At 38.9% G+C, this 27,893-nt stretch overlaps 1 protein-coding gene across 1 annotated transcript; it reads right to left on the bottom strand.

The window, feature by feature from the left end:
• On the bottom strand, positions 1–27,752 carry HDHD2 (haloacid dehalogenase like hydrolase domain containing 2; the record flags this gene model as incomplete). Its single annotated transcript, XM_082852706.1, has 6 exons — positions 1–2,803; positions 7,500–7,563; positions 8,963–9,179; positions 19,663–19,747; positions 24,978–25,186; positions 27,652–27,752. 6 exons carry the CDS (start codon positions 27,750–27,752, stop codon positions 2,700–2,702), a joined length of 780 nt encoding a protein of 259 aa, XP_082708832.1. The 3' UTR covers positions 1–2,699.
• Positions 27,753–27,893: the final 141 nt, after the last annotated feature.

The following is a 27,893-nucleotide window of genomic DNA, read 5'->3' as shown; positions in this document are numbered from 1 at the left end:
CCAACACTATCCTTGGGGTCAGCACCACAAGACAGCCCCTGAAATGTAATGGCTGGAAAATAAAGTCCTTTACGTACTTCGGTTATTCAATCTCCTCCAGGAGGCCCAAGGCAAACCAACCAGCTGAGCTGGGAATGTTTACAGTAACCTCGACCTAAACCAAGATTTCTATTTATCCTCACGAACTTCATACCGTGGACAGGTCAGTTAGAAAGTCCTATATAATGTTTATTATGTAAATAAAATAGCCAAGATTTTAATGGCCTAGAGGGCCAAGCGAGAATGGAGGGAAGTAGAGCAGCCGTTTCTCTTGGCTGGCTCGTTACACGCAGCGGGATTACCCCCTCCTGCCACTTGCCCATCAGTGATGTCTACAGCTTGGCTTTAGCTCTAACGTGTCTCCAGAGCATCAGAGCCATTATTTAAGTGCCTAACGGGCCTCCCCTATGAGCAGCAAGTCTAAAATGAAACATTTTCTCCTCCCTACCCATAGCTATACCCTCTAGCATTCAATTCCTATAATATTTACAGCTAATTTTGAGTTGTCTGGTGACGGCCTGAGTGCCCATCTGTGTTGTAACACAGAGTCCTGTCTGGTGGGGAGAAGAGACGTTTGAAGACCTAAGTACAATCTAACAACTGCTCCATGGCACGAAGGAGGGAACACTTCACTCCATCCTGTGGTCAGGACCACGTCACAGAAAAGGGAGACACAGAGTCTGCACACTGCCTTAGGTATTCTCCTTAGCTCCTCACCTAGTAAGGGCCCTCCAGGCAAAATCCTTCTCTTCAATGTTTATTTCCTAGCAGGCACTTCGCACACAGCAGCTAGCAAACCCTTGATAACGCCTGGGCCAAGGAATCAGTGACCCAGGTGCCGGGGAACAGGCCACTGGTGAACACGCCCAGCAGCCCCTCTTGCCTGCACGCTGGGCTTTTCTGTGTGGCTCCGGCCTGAAGGAATTTAAATGTCTCTCTTTTTTAATTCTCAGGAAGACTTTCCCCACTGAACTGACGGTAGAGATGAATTCTACCAACCTTTTCCGGATTGTTAAATGCAGATACTCCTGCTACATCTGTGTCATCATCGCAAACAGGCAACACTTAACATTCGTCCGATTCTATTTAAAGTCCTTGATATACGGGTTGTGCATTTAACCCTCACAACAAACCTACGTGGTGGGGTATCTCCACTTTACAGAGAAGGCAAAGGATGCAGGAGTGGCTAGGGGAGTTGCCCCAGGTCACCAAAGGGAAGTGCTGGCCAGGCTCCCTGCTCTGTGCCCCAGTCACTGCACTCCTCCTCCTGATCTGGGGTGGTACCCTAGCACATCTGTCTTCTGCACTCTAGGATCGTAAGGACTAGGTTGGGGCATCTGCAAAAACAAGAAAAGTGTTCACCAAACAACCAGAAGGAGAGGAAGCGGCCATTTATTTAGCTTTACTCCCTCCCATCCAAGACCAAGCTGATCTCTAAACAAGCATCAAAACCCAGAGCTCATTAACACTGCTGTGCGCTTCAGTAAGGTGAGCACCACGATAATGGACAATTACAAGCTAATAATCCAGTGCCCAAGAGCCCAGTAAAACAATTGCAAAGGCCCAGGATCATCACAGTATGCAAATGCACTAAGAAAATCATTACCTATTTAGTCCCCTTCATTTTGGTGGGTTTAACATGAGAAGAAGAATCCATGCTGCAAGACGAGATTTCATTTTACAGCCCTAGTAACCAAGTACATAAAAGCTTGAATCTGTCCCAATAGCTTCTGAAAGATTTTTCCCATAGTGTCAGAGGCAAAAATAATGAAATCTTGCAAATGTACAGTTAATAGGACCCGGGTGGACACTAGCCTCAAAAATGCATGGTCTATAAGACATTAAAGGCTTGATTTTAGTTTCTGCACTGTTCCTGTTAATAACAATGTCTAATTAAAACATCTGTAAAATACTGATAGTTTTAATTTTACATAAAATTTCCAAAACAACTGTTACACAGTATAATAGGTATCTGCAATGAATAGGTTATTAATGGAAATATTATTTTAAATTAAAACCAGGTTCTAAATTTAAATTACTCATCTCTGGCTAACGAAGAGAAAAAGAAGTCACCCGTGCTGGGAATAATACAGTAGCTAATCTAGTTTTCAACATCTGTTAAAGCAAATTCACTCCTTCACTTGGGCTAAAGGACACTTTATTCTGCTTCTTCTGTCCTGTACCCTACTTGGCACTTCTGATGGATTTCACAGTTGAACTCAATATTAAAACTACAGCCTAATGCACTCTTCAATTCAGTACTTTATAACTTAAAAAACACCATTCTACTTTATTCAGAGTCTGAACCCCTCCAATTTACCAGCGAGGAGACAGCAGAGAACAGGCTCCCTGCAGGAGACTCTTCCCCAGCGCCGCTAACCTGATGAATATTTTAAAAGGAATGGCACAAAATCTCAGCTTTCCCTTTCTTTGGATCTCATCTTCTTTTACGGAAAAAAGACAAAAGGGATTAGCCAGGCTTGGTGTCTGGCTGCAATTCAATACCTTTCTTTCTAATTACTGCCCAACAAAAGAGGGTTAAATGGTGACCAGGGCTGAGTGCTCTCTGTCATTAAGTGGCACTGGCATTAAGTTGTTGAGGGATTCTTTCCAGACAATGAAAAGCTGCGTTTCAAGTTGCTTCTGATTCACATAATGGTTCACAGTAGATGCTGCAGAATGTGGTCCACGGCATGAGGGAAGCTGTCACAAGTTAAGTAAGGAGGTGGATTAATTTTTTCTTCGTCTGCTGCTCGATATTTCCCTGAAATGAAAGTAAAGCCAGTGACAAAGCTAGAGAGAGGCATGGACACATATACATTACCAAATGTAAGGCAGATAGCTAATGGGAAGCAGCCGCATAGCACAGGGAGATCAGCTCGGTGCTCTGTGACCACCTAGAGGGGTGGGATAGGGAAGGTGGGAGGGAGGGAGATGCAAGAGGGAAGAGATATGGGAACATATGTATATGTATAACTGATTCACTTTGTTATAAAGCAGAAACTAACACACCATTGTAAAGCAATTATACTCCAATAAAGATATAAAAAAATAACAATAGTAAAATAAACTACAAAAAAAAAAAAAAAGAAAGTAAAGCCAGTGAACAAAGGCTACTGGTAGAACACCAGATTAATCACACCCCATGAGCACCTGGGACACCAGAGACCACCCTTATAATGATGAGAGAATCAAGGTCTCCACAGCTCCCAAAGCACCTTTTATCCAGGCTTCAGGAATGCCATGAGGCAATTCAAAGCAAGGTCATATTCAGCATTTCCCAGGCCCTCTGGTCTTTCATGATGGACAGTCACAGGTACTGGGTCACCTGAGAGCTAAGGGTGCCTTCGAATCTCCTCAGCTGTTGAAATCATTTTCTTCCCCCAGCAGCCCTACAGATAGGGATGGTGAATAAATCAGTGCTTTTAAACGAAAGCCCAGACCCCACAGGGCAGAGGCCTTGTCAGTTTCAGAGGGTGACTGGAAACAGCATGAGCTGCTGCCGAACAGGAGCCCTGTGAGCGGGCAAATGAGGGCGCCCGGGGGTGGGAGGGGAGGAGAGATGGGTGCTCACAGTGCTCACAGGCAGGCCGGCAGGACAGGCTGCCCGGCAGGGCACTGACAGGTGGGCCTGCTGCCGAACTTTCCCTGGACCCTGCAATTCAAGGGCCACAACTGAACAGTGCAGCATGGTCACAGACTCTTACAAATGTAAGTCAGACCATGCACGGCCCCTGTTTAAACACCCTTAATGTGTTCCAATGCCCTTCAGAAAGAACCCTGTATCTCTGTTGTTGCCTACCAGGCCCCTCAGTCACCAGGCCCAGTACCCCTCACCTTAGCACGTGCTTCTCTCACCAGCTGCAGTCCTGTGCTGGACACACCTGCCACTCCCTTTGCCTGGAACATTCTTCTCAACGACAACCTCCTTCAGGCTTCGGGTCAGTCCCACCTTCCCATCCAAATGAGATCCCCTCCCTGTTATTCTCTCTCTCTCTCTCCCCTGTTCTTTGTCTCCACAATATTTATAACAATTCGTAATTATATATTTATTTGTTTAATGTGTGCCTCACATCTAAAACTATAAGTTCTCTAAGAGCAGGGACTATGTCTGTTACGTTCCCCAATGTATTCCCAGCACCTGACATAATGACTAGCACATGGTGAGCATTCCACGGCATTTTAGGAAGAAAGAAAGGAAAGAAGGAAGCAAGGAAGGAAGGGAGGGATGAACACTGTATTAGACGGGGCCTTGGGGGAACGAGGCCGACTGCCCTGTAGTCTCAGCGCTGCCTCTGCACTTGCCCTTTCTCCTCGCTCCCTCATCCCCTTTTCTGTGATCTCTGCTATTTATTCTTCTGCATTTTTCAGTATTCTCTGTCTAAATCTGGGTTCCCCAACAACAGACCCACCACTTTCTAAAATCCCTTCTGTTTTCTGTAACTACTCTTTAAGAGGCTTTGTTCAGCAAACACCAAGCCTGAAACCCCCCCCCCCTTCCCCAACTTGACAATGTGGTAGTGAAGATGCTTCCTGTCCTGTCTTGCTGACTGTGAATTCCTACAGGAAAGGAGCCAGCACCTAACGTACAAAGCTAACTTACCTTAGCGTCCTCAAGGCACCTGTCCACAGTATGGTCCACACAGCAAACTCTACTGCTAGTTTTTTCTAGCTTAAATCCCATTGAGTATAAACTCCTCTGCAAGGTTTCTGCTTGTTCTCATAGGTAAGTTAATGACTAACTTTTGCTATACCACCCCCTTCTTGGAGCCAGTGGTCTAAAGGCAAATGCGTGAAAGTCAGGTTTCTTAGCCATGAGCTTCCAGAAGGCTTTTGCTTAGTCTGGCTCTGCAAGTGGGGTTTCTACAAAGTACAAATTGACACAGTGGCTCATGAATGGGTGATAGTTCTAGCAACCTGCACTGTGTCTGGCATATAGCAGATGCTCAACAACGTTGGCTGAGTGAATGAAGCAGGCCCCCATCGCTCAGGCCTGACTCAGTGTGCCAGTCTATACTCTCCTGGACGAATAAATGGTGAATGGAGGGAGAATGCAGGAAGCCATGTTGACAACAGTGGACAAAGGCTGATCCCATCTTTTCTAGGTGATTGTTTTACATGCTAAACAGAAACAGATTCTAGTTATGGCTAGTCAAAAGTCTTTACTGGGGCCTCCCTAGTGGCGCAGTGGTTGAGAGTCCGCCTGCCGACGCAGGGGATACAGGTTCGTGCCCCGGTCCGGGAAGATCCCACATGCCGCAGAGCGGCTGGGCCCGTGAGCCATGGCCGCTGAGCCTGCGCGTCCGGAGCCTGTGCTCCGCAACGGGAGAGGCCACAACAGTGAGAGGCCCCCGTACCACAAAAAAAAAAAAAAAAAAGTCTTTACTAACAAATCGTGGAGCAAATGTATATTGAGCATCTATTATGTGCTACTACTGAGAAACAAAACTGCTCAAGACTATCACTGAATAATTTAAAATCTCTGTGGTAATTTTCAAACACTGGGAAACCCAGCAATTGTTCACTGCACTGAGTTCAAATTTATGAGTGGAGCCAGCTGCTCTCTATGCTTTCAGAACAGTGGGCTTACTTGGGACTTTTTTCTGACCAAAGATGAACAGTACAAATGGGCCTGTTTTCACGAGCTGGACTTAGCTACGTTTCTAAGTTAGACATTTTAGATTTGATTGTGTGGAGCTGCTGGCTTCTCTAAGACTAACTGGATGCCTCTGTGACAGGCTGACAACAACCAACTGCCAGTCAGAAAAGAAGGCAGAGCCAATGGAGACCAGCTAGGGAAGCTGGGCCTACAAGACCCTGGCATAGGACCAGTTTTCATACTTGGTGCAAATCCTTAGTTATGTGACCTAAAGAAAGGAAATGTTCATGGGAACAATACCCGAGAGGAAAATAGTTAGCTGAGGGTTTCCTCAATGAGCAGATCATAAAATGATGAGGAATGCCAAGCGTCTGAAAATTCAGATACAGGGGAGGATGAGGATTGTGGCTATTTTTCCTGACTCCCTGATATATCCTCTTTTTTGCTTCCATCAAAGGGCATGTTTCTGGGAAGACGGTGATCATTTTGAATTAGAAATGTGAAAACACAATACTATTAATTCTAGAGTGACTGGAGTCAGTATCTGCAAGGCTCCACTGGTTCACTCCAGACGCCCAGCATGAGAAGACTGTTCCCATTCTTTGTTCACACAGGGCCTGGAAAATACTTCTTATTCAATTGTAGCAACATCTATGTTTTCTTGTTTCTGTTTTTAAATTCAAAATAGCTTCTATGCAACCACATTTTCTTGAACATCACAGTCATGAGTAAATATACTCTATCTAAAAAATTTCCCAGTGGCAGCTCGTCTGTGACTTAGTGTTTAAATCTTCCCTTTTCTGAACAGCCTGTATGAAGCCAGGCATATGAACTCACAGAGCCATCCATGGAACCACCTATCTGCTATTTAACTGATAAGAGCCCGATGACAATTCTTGGACCAGACTCCTGGCTGTCATCCTCAAACACGTGCTATTAGTTTTAAGCTCAGCAGGTTCCAGCTGGGGGCAGGTGCAGGGGAGACCTTTTCATTTTATCTGAAAAGGCTCATCAAGTTCCTAGCGCAACAGCACACAAGCCCACACAACTCTCATGACTATTCTTTCCTTACCTTGAAAGGACTTCATTAATCACACTCCACACAGGAAAACTGCACAGTGTAATACTCATATACTGTGAGAGCTAGAAGGGTCCAGTCCAGCCCCATCATCCGTAAATGGCCCAAAGAGGTGAAGGGCCTTGCCCAGAGTCTCACAGTCAGTGTAGAGCTGAGACCAAGACCCAGGACATCTAATTGGTCCACTGTTGCCATGATACCGTATTAGCTGAGTCTCCTCCATTAGGTTCTTTCCCTTTCCTTAAATTTATTTGAGGGACCACACCCGGTTTACCTAATTTTGGTACAGGAAATTGTTACTAAAACAGTAAGTGAAAAGACAAAAGTTTTTTGTGTGTTTTTTTAAAAAATGTAAACATTAACACAAAGTATCATATCACTTAGCTAGCCAGTCGCTAAAAAGATAAACATCTTATAGCTGGTGCAAAAAGAAAACATATTTTTACAGAGCCCCACTATCAATGGTCTTCTGGTCAACTTTGGTGATTTGCATATCCAGAAAATCATACAAATGCTAATGGTCAATTGTGTATGGTTATCTCTGTGTAACTGTTAAAATACCTCTGAACTCTGATCTGATCCTCCTAGCTTTGCACAGCATGGGCCCTTTCACATTGTCTTTTTTCCCTGCAATCCTAAGCCCATTTTATTTTTGCTTTGTGGCAGAAAGAGAATTAAAATGCTCAGTGGGCTTTGCCATTTCTTCAAAGACTGTTCTTTAAGCAGTTGTGTATTCTACCATTCTGTTTTAGAGAAACAGAATATTATACTGAAGATACATACCAGTTTTGACTAAGATGCCCAGCATGCCGACATTCTGAGCCCCACCAACATCATCCCTGCAATCCTAGAAAAGCACAACGAAGCATTTAGTCCAGTGTCATCAGTGAGCCTGCCAACAAAACTGACCAATTGATCTGATTTATTAGGACAGGATGGCCAACTGTAATCCCATGTTTTTTTCCTTAAAATGAAAGAGAAGGAGGTGTAAAAAAGGATAAACCCATGTCTGAAGGAGCATACCACTGGAAAAGGGAAGCGTAATAGAGGTAGAGGTAAAAAACAGAGTAGTAATCCTAGTAACCAAACATAAAAAGCAGTTACAGTGCTTCATGTTTTGCCACATGTACATCTATTTCCTTTTAAAACAGATCATGGAAAAAAAGTATTCTATCATTTGGCAGCTTTTAAGGTAAATGATCCAACTGCAGGACAGTGAATGAACTAGGTTCAGAAGACAGCTCTTGTGCTGTCCACGTAACATTATCCTTACTTTCCATCCAATCGTCCCTAACGGGGAATCAAATCAGATCAGTGTACTTAAACAGATTCTGAGACTGTCTGATATTCACTTCACACTTAGGAATAACAGATCAGTTTCAAAGGGAAGCTTCTGTTTTCCAATTCTTAATCAAGATAGGGGTAAATATACTTGGCTAATTGTGATGACAAATGCAAGGTAACAAAAATCCAAAAACTGGAAGAAACATCATCAATAAAATCAATCCTACCATCTCATGTGTATAAGCAGGATTCATTCAGATCACACCCAAAGAAAAGTTTTTCCCTTAAAAATCATTCATATTATTCAACAACAGCCCTTGGAAATGAGTCTTAAAATGTCAAAATCTTCATTTAAGGTCTAACTTAAAACCTTTTCTGTGCATCTAAACTTGCCTTGTTGAAGCAGGGGAGATGGGGGAGAGGGACAGGAGGAAGGGAGGAGGGAAAAAGTGAACAAGGAAAGGGAGGGCCCACTGGGTAGGGCCCCCGATTGTCCAGGTTCAGCCCTGCCACTCCTAGGCCTGAGGCAATCGATATCTTTAGCTATTTGTGGCACACAGACTGGGAAGTTCTTCCATAAAGCATATACTAGCAAAAAAATCAATAATGGGAGAATTCTTTGGGTATAGGTGTTCTTTGCATTAAGGAATAGTCAAAAAAGTCTAAATCTATGTAGAAGTTTTCTTCAAAAAGACACATAAAGCATTTAATTGCCTTGCAGTTGATGGTCTTTTGAATTGTATATATCTCATCACACTACGAAGAATGTCAGAAATAATCAATATTTCAGTTCTTTAGAATACCAGTAAACAACTACTGGAAAGCCTGTTTTATGGGTAGCCTCTTACTACCATCTGATATCACCAATAAGAGCCTGCTTGTGTCTCAAAGCAGTGCTTTGAAGTTGGCTCCTCCCAGCATGACAGGTAAGCCCAGGGCATTTCCTGGGCTCTTCTACTTACATCTCCAATCATGATGGCCTCCTCAGGTTCACAGCCAGTGCTCCGCAATGCCTCCAAAAAGAACGTTTTCTCTGGTTTCCCCACGACTGTGGCTTTGGTATCTGTGGCATGCTCTAAAGCAGTCACAAATGGTCCGGGCCCCAGGGCTAAGCCATCTTGCCTCTTGTAATACCTGGCTTTGTGGATTGCTATCAGAGGTGCCCCATCCAGGAGCAACCTAGAGAGACAGAGAAAATGGAAATTGGCTAAAAGCAAGGTTTCTATGACTGGAAAAGAATGTCAGACTTACAAAGTGGTTTTATTCACACTCACAGAAACGAATAGTTTCTTATTAACTTTTAATGACTTGCTGTCTTCTAATGAATTCGCTAGGAACTGCTGAGAATTACAGTCAGATACACTAAAGAAAGGTGATAGATTAAATTTGTGATTGCTTCAACCTTTTACCTTTAGTGGTTTCAGACATTTTACCCAAATCACCATAGAAAGAGAATTAAGGGAAGTAAAGCTAAATAAGACACTTGAGGGAAGAAGCTTAACTTAATGAGACAAGTTGTTTCAAACCTCCCTAATGGTAAGCAGGAGGCTCCTGACCCTTTTACAACACGACTCAACTGATGCTGCAGTGACATGTTCAGCTAGCTCCTAAAATACCTGGTTTCCTCTTTCCTCTGCTCCAAAATATGATTCTTTCGAATTCAGAAATTTCATAGACCATTTTACAAATACTTTCTGCTTGTATCTTTCCCTCTTCATTTTACCTTTTGACTGCTTCGGGCGTTACTTTGCAAATCAGGCTGTCTTCCCTGAAGGACACAGCAGTAAGGCTTAAGGGTGAGCCTATACTGTCAAGTCCTTTCCTTCTTCCTGATGTAGGACAAATACTCTCACACCAACCGAAAGGGCATAAAGAGTTTTCTTGTTAGAGAACTAAACTCTACATATAGTCAAGGATCCTCATTACTTACTCAGGCAAAACATAACAAATCTAAAAAAACCCCCACCAACCCCCATCCAAAAACATCTGCCAACCATCCCAACAGTGCAGCCTGTAAGTCACACAGCAGAGAGAGTCACACACATATCATCTAATCGAATGCAGGACATGATATTCTTCTTAAACTGCTTTTAACCAATGTAATAAATGATCTCACTTAGCTTAATTTAAGTCATCTACTTAGTTAAATATCTAGTATGTCCATCGAGGAAGAATTCATCACATCTCACCCTTCACAATTATGAGTAATTAAGCGCTCAACTATGAAACTGCTAAATTATTCTTGTCAGTGGGCATGGAAATGCCTTCCTGTGGGAGATGCAGGATTCAGACATTTATGATTAAATATTTTATTAAGTAAAAACCAATACCGGACTATTACAGGGCCTTATTGTTAGTTACTATGAATTGCTCACAGCACAGGACGGATCCTTCAAATTTATTCACTAATAGTAATACAAATTTATTTCTTAAAGTAGATCTTAAAATCCAACTGTTAGGAAACCTGATAAGGCCACTATGTTGGCCTTAAAGAACCACAGCTGATAGCAACGAGATAATAACGGGTGGTTTATCTATCTACCCTCTTGTCACTCTGCCCCCAATCCCATTTACTTGCTACTCTACCATGGAACTGGAATTCTTTATGCAACAGACCTCGAAATTGCTCTCCACTTACACAGCTAAACTAAAAACCCATCTGACTTAGCTTTGTTAATATTTTATTATATATTAACTGGGGATGAGACTTATCAGCTCGATTGACGTGTGTACTTAATTCCCGTGCCTTCTCTGGAAGGGCTGAAACCGTGGGTTCCTCTACATTTCTCTAAATGGGAACTGGTTCTTCAGGAGCTTGGAGAAGACAGGCATCTCTCAGGGAAGTGGTTCTTGCTTCTGTCATTCTTCTACGTTCAGCATAAGCTTTACTGACTCTTTGAAGAGCCAAGGCATGTTCAGGATAGATTGAAAGGTAAATATTTTCAAGGACGCAGATTAAAAGATTTTTGTATAAACATTTTCAAAATGTAAGAAAATAGACACCCCAATACTTGGGACTGTTTTCACACTTCCTAGACAGGGCAAAAAAAAGTTGGTTGTTTTGTTACCGGAAGTAATGTATCGGGAAGAAATCTGAGAATCTTCTGTCTCTATTTAACTATAAGCCCACTGAGGTGCACGATACAAGAAAAAAAGGCATAAAGAAGGCCTGATGCAAAAATCCATGGCTATAAATTCCATGTAGGCAAAGGAAAAAAACTATAAAAAGTCCTAGCCAGGGAGCTGGACCACATTATAAAAATGTTAGGCAGAGCAGTGAGAGAAAAGCTAAGGGGATGACTTAAATTCAGAGTCACAGTACGTTACTGAAAGGGACCATAAAGAATACCAAGTCCAACACGCCCATTTTACAGAAGAGAAGATCACCTTGTGATGCTGGCCAAGACCAAGGAGAGCGGGAACCCAGAACTCCAGAAAACCAATCCAGCACTCTTCCAAATAAACTCACTTTTTTAGAAAAAATGATCAACTTTTCACCATTTCTGCTGAAGATGGAGAATGTGGAAATGAAATTACACGGCAGCTTAAGTAAGAAACCTAATATGCCTGACATCGAACGATTGAGTCCTTTTCTTCCCACCCCCCCAAAACGACCCTCCCCCAATCTTTCCCAACTCAGTAAATTGGCCCCATTGCTCAAGTCAGAAACTAGTAATCATCCTTGATTTCTCACTTTCCCTCACCCTTCCACATCCCTATTATTAGTAAATCCAGTCACTTCCAAGTCCAAAACAAAAACAAAACTTTCTCAAAATGGTCTTACTCCTTCTGGCGAACCTCTGCAATAGTCTTAACTCATCTTTCTGCTTTCTACTCTTCCCCTGTTATTCCAACCCATCGTACATGCAATACGGGGAGTTTTAAAAGTACAGATGGGATCGTGTCCCTCCCCTGCTTAAAACCTTTCAAGAACCTCTCATTGCAAAGAGTATAAAACCCAAAGTCCTTACCGAAGCTTGTAAGGCCTGGCCTTACCTGGCCACTGTCAGCATCTCCAATCTCAAGTCACCTTCCCCGTCACTGACTAAGTACCAAAAATGTACACAGTCTTTCTTGCTTCAGCCCCCACACCTGGTGTTCCCTCCTCCTGAAACAGAGCCCCATACTTTGCACACAGCTATCTTCTGCTCACTTGTCAGGTCCCAGCTTGAATGTCAGCACATCAAAGAGCCATTCCCAATCTCCCTGCAAAGTGGACTTCCTCCTCACATTTCATCTCTATCTCATCCCCTTTTTCCTTTATATCACTTCCTATAGTTTATAATCCTTACTCAACTGTGTTTGGTTTGTCTTCCTCACTAGCTTACAATCTCCACTATGCCCATTAGTTTTACTCATCACTGTATTTCTTACTTCCAAAAAAAAAAAATCCAAAACAAAACCAAAAACAAACCCTGGTACCTTTCACTAAATATTTATCGGGTAAGTTAATTAATGCATGAAGCACTGTATGCCTTAGTGTCCTGATCTATAAAATGCGGAATAACGCTTACCTTCTTGGGGAATAGAGATGATATATGCAAACTTTTTCATGCTATCTATCTGACAGTAATGACAATTATTTTTATTCATAAATAAGGAAGTGTAGTGTCTGTGCTACTTAAAATAGGTAACAACAAATCACTTCACATTTGTGGGCCCCGGTTTCTTATCAAATGAAGAAACTGAATCAGATCAGGTCTTTTCACTCTCAACACTTCTGTCATTTTTTAACTGAAAAATGCTTTATGTGGGGGGATCTGTCCTATACCTGTGGGATGTTTGGCCGTATCCATGGCCTCTACCCACTAGATGCCAGTAGCACTCTTCTTCCCCCAGTTGTGACATCCAAAAATGTCTCCAGACATTGCTGAATGTCCCCTGGGGAGGAAAAATGTCCCCAGTTGAGAACAAATGAATGAGGTGATGCCAAAATCTTGACATTCAATACATTTAAAACTAATACCAATCAACCTGACAAACACCAACTACCAAAAGTTCAAATTAAAACAATAGCAAATCATGAAATATATCAAGAGAAAATCCCATCAACACTTAACTGAAACCCCCAGAATATCTCCAATATCATACTGACACAGCAATTTTCTCATTAATAGTAGGCTACCTACTATCACCACTTCTATCTGGTATTGTAGTTCCCAGAGAGTGTAATAAAGCAAGAAAAAGAAATGAAAATACAAAGATTGGTAGGTGTGAAGTAAAACTGTCATTATTTGTGGTTGACAACTGTCCATGTAGAAAATCCAATTCAAAAGATTCTATAAATAAATTATTAGAATTACCAAGTGAATGTAAGAAGGTCATGAATACAAGGTTAACATACAAAATCTCAATTATACTTCTATGTATTAGCAACAAGCAATTAAAAGTGAAATTTAACAAAATACCACTGATAATCACATCAAACAACATGAAATACAAGGATTAATTCAACAAAATTTCTAAGACCTACACTCTAAAAACAGCAAAACACTGCTGAAGAATGTAAGACTAAAATCTAAATAAATGGAGATATATTCCATCTTCATAGACTGGAAGACACATTACTGTTCAGTAAATTCTACCCAAATCCACAGATTTAATAAAGTAGCAATCAAACTCCTAGTGAGTTTTTTTTGTGGAAATTGACAAGTTGATTCCAAAATTTATATGGAAACGATGTAGAATCTTAAAAAAGATTAAGTTGAAGAATGTATACTACCAGATTTTAAGATTTATTATAGAGCTACAGTATTCAAGACACTGTGGAAGTGCACAAGTATAGATAAAAAATCTAGAAACAGAGCCACACATATATAGTCACTTGATTTATGTCAAAGCACTAAAACATCACTGCAATTCTGTGAGGCTTTTGAAAGAATTGATCTACGCAATAAATGTTGCAGAAGCAACTGGATATCTGTAAAGAAAAAATGAAATTTACTTCACACAATTCACAAAAGTTAATTCAAAACAGACCTTAGACCTAATTGCTAAAGGTAGAACAATAAAGCTTGCAGAAGAAAACACAGGAGAATATCTTCATGACCCTGAGGTGGGCAAAAATTTCTTAGGCATAACAGAAGAAAATATTGACAAATTGGACTCCATCAAAATTAAAAACTTCATGTTCTCATACTGTTAAAAGAATGAACTGGCAAACCACAGGCAGGGATAGGACATCTGCAGTACATATATCCAACCAAAGACACGTGTACATAACACATACACAACCCCAACAAATCACTAAGAAAACTATAACCCAATCAGACGCGATAAAAGACTTGAATGTGCAGATCACAAAAGAAGTTATCCAATAGCCAATAAGTATATGAAAAGGCTTCAATATTACTCACCAGGGAAACACGAATTGAAACACGGTAAGATACCACTATACACACCAGAAAGAATAGCTACAGTGATATAGACTAGCGAGAGACTGGTGAGAATGTGGAGCAACTGGAACTCTTGTTCATAGCTGGTGGGTCATAACATATGACTCCACATAATCACTGTGGAAAATTGTTTGGCAATATTTACTAAAGCTAAGCAAGTACTTATCCTATTATCCAGTAATTTCACTTCCAGATACAGACCCAAGAGAAATGAGTGGATATGTCCCCAAAAGACATGTAGAAGAATGTTCATAGCAGCTTTATTCTTAACAGCCCAAACTGGAAAATCCAAATGTCCATTAACAATTGAATAAATTGTGGAATATACATACAATAGACTACTACACAACAACAAAAATAAACAAAAACAAAGTACTGCTACATGCAACAATTTGGATAAATCTCAAAAACAGACCCAAAACAAAATGCTACAACTGTGTGATTTCATTCATATGAAGATCAAAAACTGGCAATATTGATAGAAGTCAGAGTAGTGGTTACCTTGAGGAAGGGGTGGTATTGACTGGGACAGAGAGCCTTCTAGGGCGCTGGAAATGTTCTGTCTCGTGATCAGAGTGGGGGTTACACAGGTATATCTATGTGTCAATTTTTATTGAGTTGTACACTGATAATCTGTACACCTTATTGTATGTTATACATCAATTTTAAAAGATCAGTAACAATATATTTATGTGGTTTATTCACCTAAAGCTTTTATTTAGAGTAGCAAGAGTTGCCTTGATCATAAAAGAATCTCCCCAGTTAATTAAATAATGAGTAGTGACTAATATTAAACTCAATTCTGTATTCTGTGATCTTCAAATTGGCATATAAAGTTCTGCATATACTAATGGAACGCTTTAAATAACTCAAGTTCTTAAGTCTTCAACAATTTCTCATCTCCAGAGTGTTTTATTTTTATAGTCTGGACCTTAATTAAAAAGATTGCATAGCAGTCAGCCCTTTCAAAATGGAAACAGCTCACAGAAATATTTCTAATTTAAGCCCTACTGCCACACTGTTCTAGAATTCCTTATGCCCAGGACTCTTAGAAAAGATTCAGGAGCTGCTATACAAATGCAGTAACTGAGGCCATTATTGTTGATTTTTCCCCTCCCCTTCCCTTCTTCCCTTTGTAAGGAATTGAATACATTAGTAATTAAACTTTTTATTCTTTTCTTAATGAGAAGGGGAAAAGAAAGCAATCCAATATTCAACAGAAACCATTTACGGGGATAAGAATCTCTTCCCCAAACACATGAGAAACTAATTTCTGTGCACCTCTAAGACTTTTGGAGGATTCTCGTACCTTGTAACAATTATAGGAAAGAAGTCATTAGCAAAGCTTCAAAACATTATTCTTAAGCAGTCTTCATCTCCGCATTTAAATGTGAAAGTTATATGATGTCACTTATCTTCAATTGTAACAACATTTTAATAAGCTCCTCAAGAAGCTGGAGGGCAGCTGCTCTTAATGTAGAAAAATTTTCTTTTCTGTGAACTATTAAGTTAAGCAATTTCCATGAAGTTTTTTCCCAAAATTCCTTTGATCCAGCAACTGTACTTCTGAGAAAACATGTTACGGAAATATAAATATTGCTTAACAAACACATTCAGAAGTTTTTTATAAAAAACTAACTCATGAAACCTGGAAATAACTAACAATCAGAAATACATGGCTACACAATTTATTGCATTTTTTGAAGTGGAATATGCTCTGGGAATCAAATATGTTTTAGAAGAATATTTAAGAATACAGAAAAACATGCACAATATATTGTCGGCTTTTTAAAAGGCAATTATCGCATAGTATGTATACACTCTCATTTTTGTCTAAATATATATGTGCGTGGAAACAAATAAACTAGCTATATGCTAAAATGTTAACTGTTGTTCTCTTAGGTGGAGAATCACAGGTAATTTTGTTTATTCATGTTTCTTTTTTGAGCATTTGAAAATTTCCACAATGAGGACATATTAATTTTTTTAACATCTTTATTGGAGTGTAATTGCTTTACAATGGTGTGTTAGTTTCTGTTGTACAACAAAGTGAATCAGCTATACGTATACATATATCCCCGTATCTCCTCCTTCTTGTGCCTCCCTCCCACCCTCCCTATCCCACCCCTCTAGGTGGTCACAAAGCTCCGAGCTGATCTTCTTGTGCTATGCAGCTGCTTCCCACTAGCTATCTATTTTACATTTGGTCATGTAAATGCTACTCTTTCACTTCGTTCCAGCTTACCCTACCCTACGGCCCCGTCCTCAAGTCCATTCTCTACCTTTGCGTCTATTCTGGGAGGATGTATTAATTTTGAGGTTAGATATTTTTTAGTCTTGTTAATACCAAGTTCATTTAGATTAAGTGATCTGCTTGCCCAGGTAGGCTTTCTCTGAATAGAATTTAATTAAAATTGGTCCCTTACTGAAATGCTCATGCTTTTTTTTCCCTAACAGGTCAGAAGATGAAAAAAGACCTTGCTACAAGCTAGTACTACAACTGTGAAAATGAATGGAGTTATAGGCATTCATATTGATGAATCATACATTACTTCTAGGGAAGAAAGCAAACTGATGCACACATAAAGTATAAAACATGCAAGATAATACTACATATAGTCTAGAAATACCTACGTATGTGTTACAAGTATAAAGAAATGCAAGACAATGATAAACAGAAATTCACAATCCTGATTACTTTTGGGTCTTGGCTGACAAAACTGAGGAGGGATACACAGGGGTTATCAAACGTGTTGATAACTTGTGTTTCTTAAACCAATTGACAGGCATATGGGTATTCATTATATTACACTTTGTACCTTTTAGTATTAGGTAAAAGGTAAAAAGCCATCCATGGTTCTCAGGATTTGAACATTTCATAGAACCCAAGCCCGAATCACATCTATCCCCTATAAGTGGTTCACATCCTTCCCCAAAATCAATTCTTTAAAATTCAGTGTTTTCAATTTTATTCAGACATTTAAGACATTTTTGTAGACAGAGCATACTATGCATGTCAGGGGGGCTACCCACTCAAAATACAGTAAATAAGAGGAGTGTAATGTGGAAGGTTCATGTATCTGCCTGAAGGCAATATGCCCCTAAAGCTGGTATTCAAGGCAGATATGCAACGGGGTTTAAAATCCAATGTTTATCCTCATTAAGAACCTGAATAGTAATTTAACTAATTGGCGGTGCATTTGAGATGTCACAACCCAAACAGCTGTAGTCATTGGTTGGAAGGCATAGTTTCTGTGGAGACATCAATATGCAAAGAAGGGCAAGACCTAAAATCCTTTTGTTAACTTTCCACCCAGCTGTTAAGGGCATTTGTGAAATTAGAGTTGACTTATAAGTGCACTGTAATGCTTTAAAATGTAGTGTCTAAAAAAATCAATATGGTTAGGGAAGTGTGCTAATTAGACAGCATGCAAACAATTACAAAGTCAGTATTACATCAACACACATTTTTATTACCCTGAGTCTAGTATTTATCTAAGACAGAGACCTCCCAACTTCCTATTAAATATTAGGTCCTTCCCAAATTACCAGCTAAAATCAATCAATACCTTCTCCTTGAATTCTGTGGTTCAGAAATGAATAAAATGTAGCAGGGGGTAAATCTGGAAGTAAGATATAATAGCAGGTTCTCTATTTCAAATGAAAACTGGTTTTGGTTATAGTTATAAACCTTAAGGAGCTGGTGAGATAATCCCTTTGCCCCCTGTCCCCCAAGAAGCTAGAGTAGAAAACTGAAGTAGGTGAAGAAATTTTAATACTCAAGCAATCTGGCACAACAGTGGATCTCTGGGAAATAATGTCTACTGAGCAATTATAAAAAGTGAATTTGTTTTTATTTAAACAAAAGCTTGACTGTCACAGTAACTAAGAGAGTCACAAATAAAAGTACATTCAGTAGCCATAGTTTTCATAACCGAGGATCTAAGATTAATGTGCAAATGGAAAAAAGGTGACTGTTCCCAAAGGGCTACTTCTGGCCACATAGATTGTACACAGGGTAGCCATCTTCAAGATCAAATAATGTGCCCAGATGTGTGAACCTTGTAGTGAGTTTTAACATTTTGATTCTAGAACATATACATCAAGAAGTGAATTCTACATCAAGTGTAAGTTAGAATGATTCTTGAATATCTTCATACTGGTAAGAAAATGATGTTAAATTCCAAAAATTTACCAAGATATTAAAGAAATTCTTTTTAAAGTTAGTTCAATGTACATCTATGCAGTATGTAGGACTACTTAACTTGTCATAAATTTAAAGGCAAATTACACTGTTTAATGTTCAACAAGAAGCAAAAGGCAAGATGAAAAATGAAAAATCTATAAAAAATGAAAAATCCGAGGGGAAAAAAATCACAATCTCACTCTAGAGTAGACTTGCGAATAAATTCTGATCCAATTTAGTTTAGGAAGTATGAGAACCAGTATGCAGTCTGCCTTTTGGAAGTAGCAGTAAAAAGTTCATACAGGTAAAATGCACACACAATTGAAGATTTATAACATTTTACATGTTAGTTGTGGTTCCTCAATTTCTACCAACAGCTATTGGAACCCCTCCACTTATATAGCCCACAGTTCAAAGAGCCCCACCCTACTCATCACCTCCTGAACCCACACAAGGAGTGTTCTCTATCACAGGCACTTAGGTTAGATATCTAGATGCTGACTCACTGTTCTTCACCCCCTTGACCCAACTGTCCATCAAGTCATGTTGACAATACCAGAATCTCATTTTCTTCATCCCTACTGCCACAATCACAGATCAGACTACCATTATCACTCGTCGAATAATTTCTTTGAAAGTGTGGTCAAACGTGCCAACTTTTTTCGATAGCCTGGATTCTCTCTGGAGGAAGAATCACATTTACTGTTTTGGGTGAATTAGCCTGGATCTTATTTTCCTTCAGAGATCATAGTCAGTGAAGAATCACAGGAGTGATAATGAAAGATAAAACTCCTAGCTTTAGATTTACAATTTGATTATGAATTTCTGCCCCAGAATATTGATCCTATGAACGAGAAAAACCCCAGTGATCATCATGTTTTAACATATTGATTATTTTTAAAAAACTAAGGAAGACAGTAATAAATATTTAATGTTGATCTTGAAGTGATCTTTAAGGTATCTGTACACCTACAATCTAGGTGGCCAGAAAGTAAATTACGTATAACCTTACACAACAAAGACTTAAGAAGAGAAGAAGGGAGTATATGATCACATGAAAAATAAACAGCTGAAGACTTACCGGAATGCTTGATTCAGAATTTGATAATGAAAATGGTCTGGTGCCAATCCTATGACCACAGCATTAGGATCACTTGTTTGTATTCCTGGGAATGGAAAGAAAAAATTATTGAAAAATGCAATTAACAGTAATGTCACATTTTATGATAAAGTAGTTTTAGTCAATCAAGTACAAATTTTTGCTGTAGCCAATAATCTGAAGTTTAAGAGATTATCCTGCCCAGTGTACTTTGAAAGTATCAGCTATAACTTAAAAAAAAAAAAAAAGGTCTCCTAGTATTTCTGTACATTCCTTTTGCATGGTCTTACAGCTACTGAATAACTAGAAGATCTAAACTGAAACTTGTAACCTGATGTTCTCAAACAAGCAACAATTTCTAACTTCAAAAAGCTTTACTGATTAAAATCAACAAGAAGAGCCACAGTTCTCTATGAGCTATCAGATCAATAGCAACTGATGAGGGACTGAAAACCTAACAGGCAAGGGAAATTATAGACTCTCTAGGTGATACAGCTGAGGCTAACACCATCATGATAAATATGGAATGCACTGTAGGGTCTATAGTTTTCTACAATAATACCTAATCCACTTCTAGTTTCACAAATATTATTCTATAATTAAAGCATGTTTTAAGGCCTTGGTACCTGATGACAAGACTTTAGATCAAGAACCAAACAAGTACTTCCACCATCACAGTTATTAAAACTGATTGAAGTGTCTGTGCATTATCCATATGCCGATTCCTATTTGCCTCTCTTATTGCCTGCCTTTAAGCATTCTCATTATCGATTCTACCAAAATGTGAGGGGAAGAAGTAGAAAAAGCAGATACCCAAGATATCCAATTTCCTCCTTACCAGCAGCCATGAGTATCGAGTAACTGGTTAAAGTTTGTTAAAGGAAGAAAATAAAATCAATGGCTACAGTTAAGAGTTGGAGTTTTATGTGTTCTTTTTATTATCTCCATCTACCACTGGCTAAGATATTCAATATTAGCCAAGATATTTCCATTCCCTTCAAAAACCTATCTACTTTGGGTATTTTCATGTATATAAACATGTTGCAAGTTTAGTCTTACATCAAATAAAGATTTCTTCCAGACCAGAGATTGTGCTTATATATGTCAACTCCAGCTCACTACTGCACAACTAGAAACTTTCTTCAAATAAAGTAAAAAATCTGAATAAAAAATTGTTTTGTAGTACTTCAGCTAACTCAGAAATATAAATACACTGATTGTAGAATGTATTTGTCATTGTTTTTCGTAGCCCAGTTTCTGAATACCATTTTCATAATTAGGGAATCCACTAGCTCATAAGGCTTAGTAAGGAGCAGAGCTCACCCTCTCCTGAGAGGGTGAAAACACCAGATACTTATTTTCCAGCCTCTGCAGCTATGGGTACTGGCCTGAGACAGAGGTTCTGCCAATCAAAAGCACCCCCCCAACCCCGGGCTTTAAACTGGGAGCTAGGAAGATAAAGTAGCAGGGAGAACCTCACTGGAAATTCTGAGGCAGCAGTGCTAGCTGGAACTTCCAATCTCCAGAGCTACTGGCGTGAATAGGCAAGCTGCAGAGGTCAGTGTTCAGCAGGGACACTGAGGGCACCGGATCAGCTCTGCATGAGATGTCGCACGCCGCTCCTCAGCGCACAGCCCCCGAGGCGAACCTCCAGCTCCCCTGGGCAGTTAGTTCTGTGGGCTACAGGCTTTTATCTTTTTGTCATGGACATTTAAAAAATATTAAAAAGTAGAAAGACTAGCTCATAATAAGCCCTGATGTACCCATCACCCAGCTTTAGCAGTCATCAGCGTTTTGCCAATCTTATTTACCATTCTCTACATATTTTAAAGTCTTTTAAGTATATTCCAGTATCATCTCACCCTTTCATATTTCAGTACATATCGTTAACTGATAAAGACCTAAAAAAAACCCCACCTTAACATTATTACACCAACAAAGTTAAAATAATTCTTTAATATCACTCAATATCTAGTCCACATTTGAATCTCCCCAAATGTCTCAAAATGTCTTTTCACATCTGATATGTAATTGGCACCCAACAAGGTCCATATATTGTATTTGATTGTTATCCTTTACCTCTCATTCTATAGCAACATTCCTCTCCACTTACTGGAGCAACTAGATCATTAATCTTGGAAAAGGTCCCACATTCTGGATTTGGCTGATTGCTTGTGATATTATTTAATTTATTCCTTTACTCTTATTATTTCCTATAAACCAGTAATTGAATCTAGAGGCTTCATAAGTTCACATTCAATTACTAGGCAAGAGTACTTATAGGCAATGCCATGAATTTCCAATTATATCACATCACAAAGCACAAGAGTTCTGTGTGTTCTACTTTCAGTGATGTTAAGACTGATCAATAGGTTCAAGTGGTGTCAGCCTGATTCCTCCATTTTGAAGTTCCCCATCAACTCTTCACCTAATGTGTTTAAAATCTATTGATATTGTTGCCTATTTCACTAGGGTTTGTTTCTTTTTGTTTTTTTTTTAACATCTTTATTAGAGTATAATTGCTTTACAATGGTGTGTTAGTTTCTGCTTTATAACAAAGTGAATCAGTTATACACATACATATATCCCCATATCTCTTCCCTCTTGCGTCTCCCTCCCTCCCACCCTCCCTATCCTACCCCTCTAGGTGGTCACAAAGCACCAAGCTGATCTCCCTGTGCTATGCCACTGCTTCCCACTGGCTATCTATTTTACGTTTGGTAGTGTATATATGTCCATGCCACTCTCTCACTTTGTCACTAGGGTTTGCCAAATGGTGATTTTCTAATTCTGGCATTCCTTTTGCATTTACTAGCTATAATTCTTCTATAAAGAACTTACCCTCATCAAATGTTTAGTTACTATAAAATATAGTTAAAATAGGAAAGGCAGGATAAATGCTTGTTTCGTTTATCCATTTTCAGAATGAGTTACTTCCCTAACAATTTTCCATAGTGACCAATGAGTTTTGTGGGATGAATATCATTTTGAACTTTTTATACGTATGATGCATTGCAATCTATTGCAATCAGTATTCTTTTTGATGCTCAAACTATCCCTTCAAATTGGCTTCAGTGTCCTTTAGGCATGACCTTATTAGTTTTCGATAGTTTCCTTGCTAACAATTAGTTATCCCAGACTCATACAACGCCTGCCCATTTCTCCAGTTCCTTGGAGAAATGGAATCACCCATTTCTCCAAGGAACTAAAGTGGGAAACCATAGTAGACACCAGTCTGACCACTGTGCTTCACTGCTTCTATGCCTTTTTAGTAGGAGATCTAGATAATATGTACTTTTTGAGAGAACAAGGGAGTTGATAATATTTTAATTCAAAATTAATACATACCTCATCTGATTTTTATATTTCTATCTCTTTTCACTTACACTTAAAATCTGGAGTACTAACAATACTAGCATAACTACTACTTTATCATATAATACATCTATAATTACAAAATAATATCAACACTACTAATAACACTAATACTACTGAATGCAGTTTTAGATTTCTTTGCAGTTCTTTCATCCTTAGAATGGATCCCCCCATGAATGAACTGTCAAAATACTGAATTTTAAAGTCATGTGAAGTAATTCTTTTCTCTGAGTGGTTATGTCACCAACTTTATATAGAGTTCATTTGTTTCAATCTGTTTTTGGTTTTCAGGGATTGGTTTGTTTTTAACTTTTTAATTGCCTTTTAAATATGTAAAATATTCACATGGTTCCAAAGTCAAAACTAGATAATAACGTACTTTTAGAGAAATCACCTCTCCTCTTCCCACCCTCCCCCTTTAGATAACCATTTTTACTAGTTTTTCATTTATCATCCTTCAGCTTCCTTCCACAAATATAAGACAAATACATTTATATCCATTTTCCTCTCATTTTCTTACACAGATAAAAGTGTGTAAGGTTTTCTATACCATATAATTTTTTCACTTAATATATCCTATGAAGATCACTCTTATCAGGATATAGAATTCGCCATTACTTATCTTTCAGCTACAAAGCATTCCATTTTGTGGACATTTCATAGTTTTAATCAGTCCCTTCCAATGAACATTTGGGCTGTTTCCAATCTTTTCTTATTACAAATAAGATCATAATGAACAACCTACCTTATTCATATGTCCTTGCACATTTTTGTTACTGCATCTTGGAGGTAGATTCCTACAAGAGGCAGTACTGCTTCACATGCAATTTTGAGAGCTACTGCCAAATTCCTCTCTGCAGGAGTTGTGCCATTTTATATCCTGTCAGCAGTCAGATCTTTTTTTTTTAGGTACGTGGGCCTCTCACTGTTGTGGCCTCTCCTGTTGCAGAGCACAGGCTCCGGACGTGCAGGCTCAGCGGCCATGGCTCACAGGCCCAGCCGCTCTGCGGCATGTGGGATCTTCCCGGACCGGGACACGAACCCGTGTCCCCTGCATTGGCAGGCGGACTCTCAACCACTGCGCCACCAGGGAAGCCCTAGTCAGATCTTTTAATAAATTTACTTTCTGTTTAATTCACCCAAAGTTGGTTTCTGTTTTTTGCAAATTCTGATTGATATACAGTTATATTTCCTGATAGTATAAGTTTTGAGGTTCTGCCTAACTATATATATCCATGCTGAAGTTCTCTAATCATTACATGGTTTTGTAATGATGTATTTATACCCACTTTTTCTATATTGTGTATTTCACTCTGAGTATCACCTACAAAAAGCAGTGTGGCAAAGCTTCATAACACAAGGATATTTTTCCAGTTTGTTAATTTTTCCAAAGAGAAAAGTTTTATTTTCTCTTGATTGAAAATATTTCATGGTCATTGCAAAAACTTCAAACCATACAGAATGAAATCTATTTTTAAACAAGTTGACCTTGGTTTATCTCATATAATCAAACTAATACCATGGCTCCAGGAATGATGATTATAATACTCAAAGAAATCTTAACCTGTGTTTTTTCAAACTGTGGGCCATGATCCATTAGTAGATTTTGAAACTAATCTGGAGGACTCTAAGCAGTATCAAAGTCACACAGTTAAGTAAACCAAATGGAAAATAGAGTACATCTCACAAGTAAGAGTACTGTTTAACATATACAAATACACATACATACATCCTGGATTTCTATGTAATGTGTTTCACTTATTTTGGAGTGCAGTCAAAACAGATTTGAGAAACACCAATTTAGATTCAAACTACTGATGACAGAGGAAATCTGACTAAATACTTCTAAACATCCAGTTTTAAGAATGATTTATAAGCAGATATGAAGAACCAATTTTTAAATCTTTCCAAATTTCTCTTACCTTTAAAATCAGGTAGGGCCCGATCATCAACCAGCAGCATGGGTCGGACTTGTTTCTGCTCTACCAAGTTTCTGGCTGCAGTCAGAGAAGTGAATATTTCATCTTCAGAGATATCAAACTGCAATTTCTTCAATCTTTCCAAGAGGTCTTTCTTGCTCTCTTTGGTTGTATTGGTCACAAACCTTACCATTACAGAAGTAGCACGTAACCTGGAAAAGTAAAATTCAGGTGTCAATAGGCAACTTTTACATTCTAGCTCCATAAAATCTAATTTGGTAGCACTTGCCAAAGGTCAGAAAATTAAGGGTAAGTCACTGAGTAAGTGTTTTTATGGCTAGTAGGTTTTATAATCTATTCAAAATTGCTTACAGATTATCCACACCCTGTGGACTGTTTCATCTCCAAAGGCTGTAAAGTCTACCCTTTCAAGGGCCTTCTATACTTTAACTGAATTTTACTACAGGGTTTTAGTAAAGAAGTAAAAAACAAAAATAAAACAAAAAAACTCAACACTTAGTAACCACCATACTCAGAGAATATGAGAGGTGAAAGTTATCTTAGAGATTATCTACTAGTGTAACCTTCTGAAGATGAGAAAACTCAGGCCTAGAGGATTAATGACTGGGCTCAGCTGTACACAGCTGGGCAGCAGTAGGGCTGTGACAAGAACTCCAGCCTATGTCCTAGACAGGGTCTGACCACCTATACTAAAAGAACAGAGGACACCTCAAGAGTTCTTCCTTCCTCTTAGCCAATTAGACACTGGCTAAGCCCTAATGTGCTACTAAGTTTACAAACAGAAACTACTTGGAGAAAGAAACATTCCATCTTTACAAACTGGAATGTGTTTTCCCTTTGAACTACTTTTGATTCCATAATCTGCTTTTGGAACCTAAACTGGCAATCAGGTATCAGAGAAAGAATTCATGATAATCCAGCTTTCTTTCAAAACAAAAATTATTTTCTTGGTCCTAAAGTGCTTTAACCTAAAAATAATTTACCTACAATTAAAATTTTTATATTAATACCCTGTTGCTTTTTATCTTATACCTGCCCCAAATAGACATAAGGCATAAAGCACTATCCATAATTTAAAATAAGCAAGCAAATAAAACAGAAAAGAGATTTTTAAGAATTCACTCAGAGCATTCATAGATTTATATGATTAAATAGTTCATTATAATCATGATTATCTCTATAATATCTGTATGGTAGCTTTTCTGAAAAACACATTAAATTTGGTAGTTTATCTCTCAAAAGAAACTGAATACTTCAACGTAACTATTACCTTAAAAATGAACAAGTCTAAGTACTGAAATGATCATATCATTTTCAATGAGCATTTTAAAAACCTTTTCTTTTTGCTAGTCCCTCAACTTCCCTTAGTCTGTTTGTTTCTATAGAAACGAAAACTGGCAGTGACAGTATAGCAATCTCTCTGGGATGGAAACCTGCCAGTGTCAGTGAGAGAACAATCTGTAGGCTCCTGCCCCTCCAGAATGGCCGGCTCATAGTTTACAGAGGTACTTAGAGATGTCATTCATTGTTCACCAGAAATAAGATTCTTCTTTCCATCCAGAGCAGAAAGCTCATCTTTGAAGCAGTAAAAGCTCTTGTCCAACAGGAGAGGAGACTGACCGACAGACATCCTTTTCCCTAGAAAGTCTGAGAGAGACCATGGCAAGGAGTCAAGAGAAAGTCCCCGTCTCCAACTGATTTACTTCAGGCTTTAAACATATTGTTGTCCACCTGTAAAATGAATGTCATGACTGCTGGCTAAGTCAACAGCTTCCAAATGACACCTACCAGATCTAAAATCTCTTCACACTCACTGAAGCCCCAAATGGAGAGTAAGCTCCTTGAGAACGTGCCAAGTCAGTGTTGATCTCTTGCCGTAATACCTGGCACTGTGATACTAGTCACTAGATTTCCTGAACAACAGCATACTATGTGAATATTGTAAGGTTTGAAAATGATAAAGCACCACATGCTATTATTGATTTTGAAAACTCCTCTAAATTATTTGAAGATGAGATGCTTAATAACATTACTAGTTCTGTTGTACTGAGGAGTACTTTTTTGAGGAACAAACATTCACATTCAGTTCACTTTACCAAGCTTTCATTATGTATTTTGTATCTAGACTTGTGGTGACGCATCAGAAATGTAAGACAATCTCTAACCTTCAAAAGCATTAAGTTTAGTTAACGGAAATAATTCTAAAGTTTCAAGTTCCTTAATTAAATTTTATTTGAGCAGCTGCACACTCAGTGTTAGATCTTAGCTGAAGAAGAGTGAGCGGAACTATGGCTTTGTATATGTGTGTGTTTCGTTTTGTGATTCCAGGATTCATTTGTGATTTTTCAAATGCTACTTATTCCACATTTCAGAGTCTCGAGTTTTCATTCCCAAATTTACACTACCGACTTAGAAAAAGATACACATAAAGAACAAAAAGACTAAATCAAAAGGCCAAACCTAACAAAAGGCTTAGAGAACCATGTCTGGAAGATTATTACAATGCATACATCTTCTAGCTAAGCCGAAGGCAGTTCCTATATATATGGTAAACTGGTGAAATGCCACCTTAAGGCCATCCATTCAGCTAATGATCTGCCTTGGTAACACGGCACCTACAAACATATTTGTCAGCTGAACATGGAGGATAGCTTGCCTTTGAAGAGCTTCCTGTGCGCCTGGCACAGCTGTATCTTCAATATGAAGTGTGCCACTGAGATCCACCAAAACAGCTTTTAATGCATGGCGTGCTGCCATCCTTCATTCCCTAAGAGAGAGCAAATGAAACTAAAAATACAGTTTAGGAAACAATGGACAATTAAAAACTGGTAAGTCTTCAAAATATCATTCATATCTAGGCAGATACTTAGTGTTAAGCTGCCTCCCTTTTAGAAAAAA

The sequence above is a fragment of the Leucopleurus acutus genome (assembly GCF_964270905.1).
Source record: "Leucopleurus acutus genome assembly, chromosome: 13".
NCBI lineage: Eukaryota > Metazoa > Chordata > Mammalia > Artiodactyla > Delphinidae > Leucopleurus > Leucopleurus acutus.
Note: the sequence above shows the minus strand (reverse complement) of the source record. Positions and strands in the feature narration are given on the sequence as shown.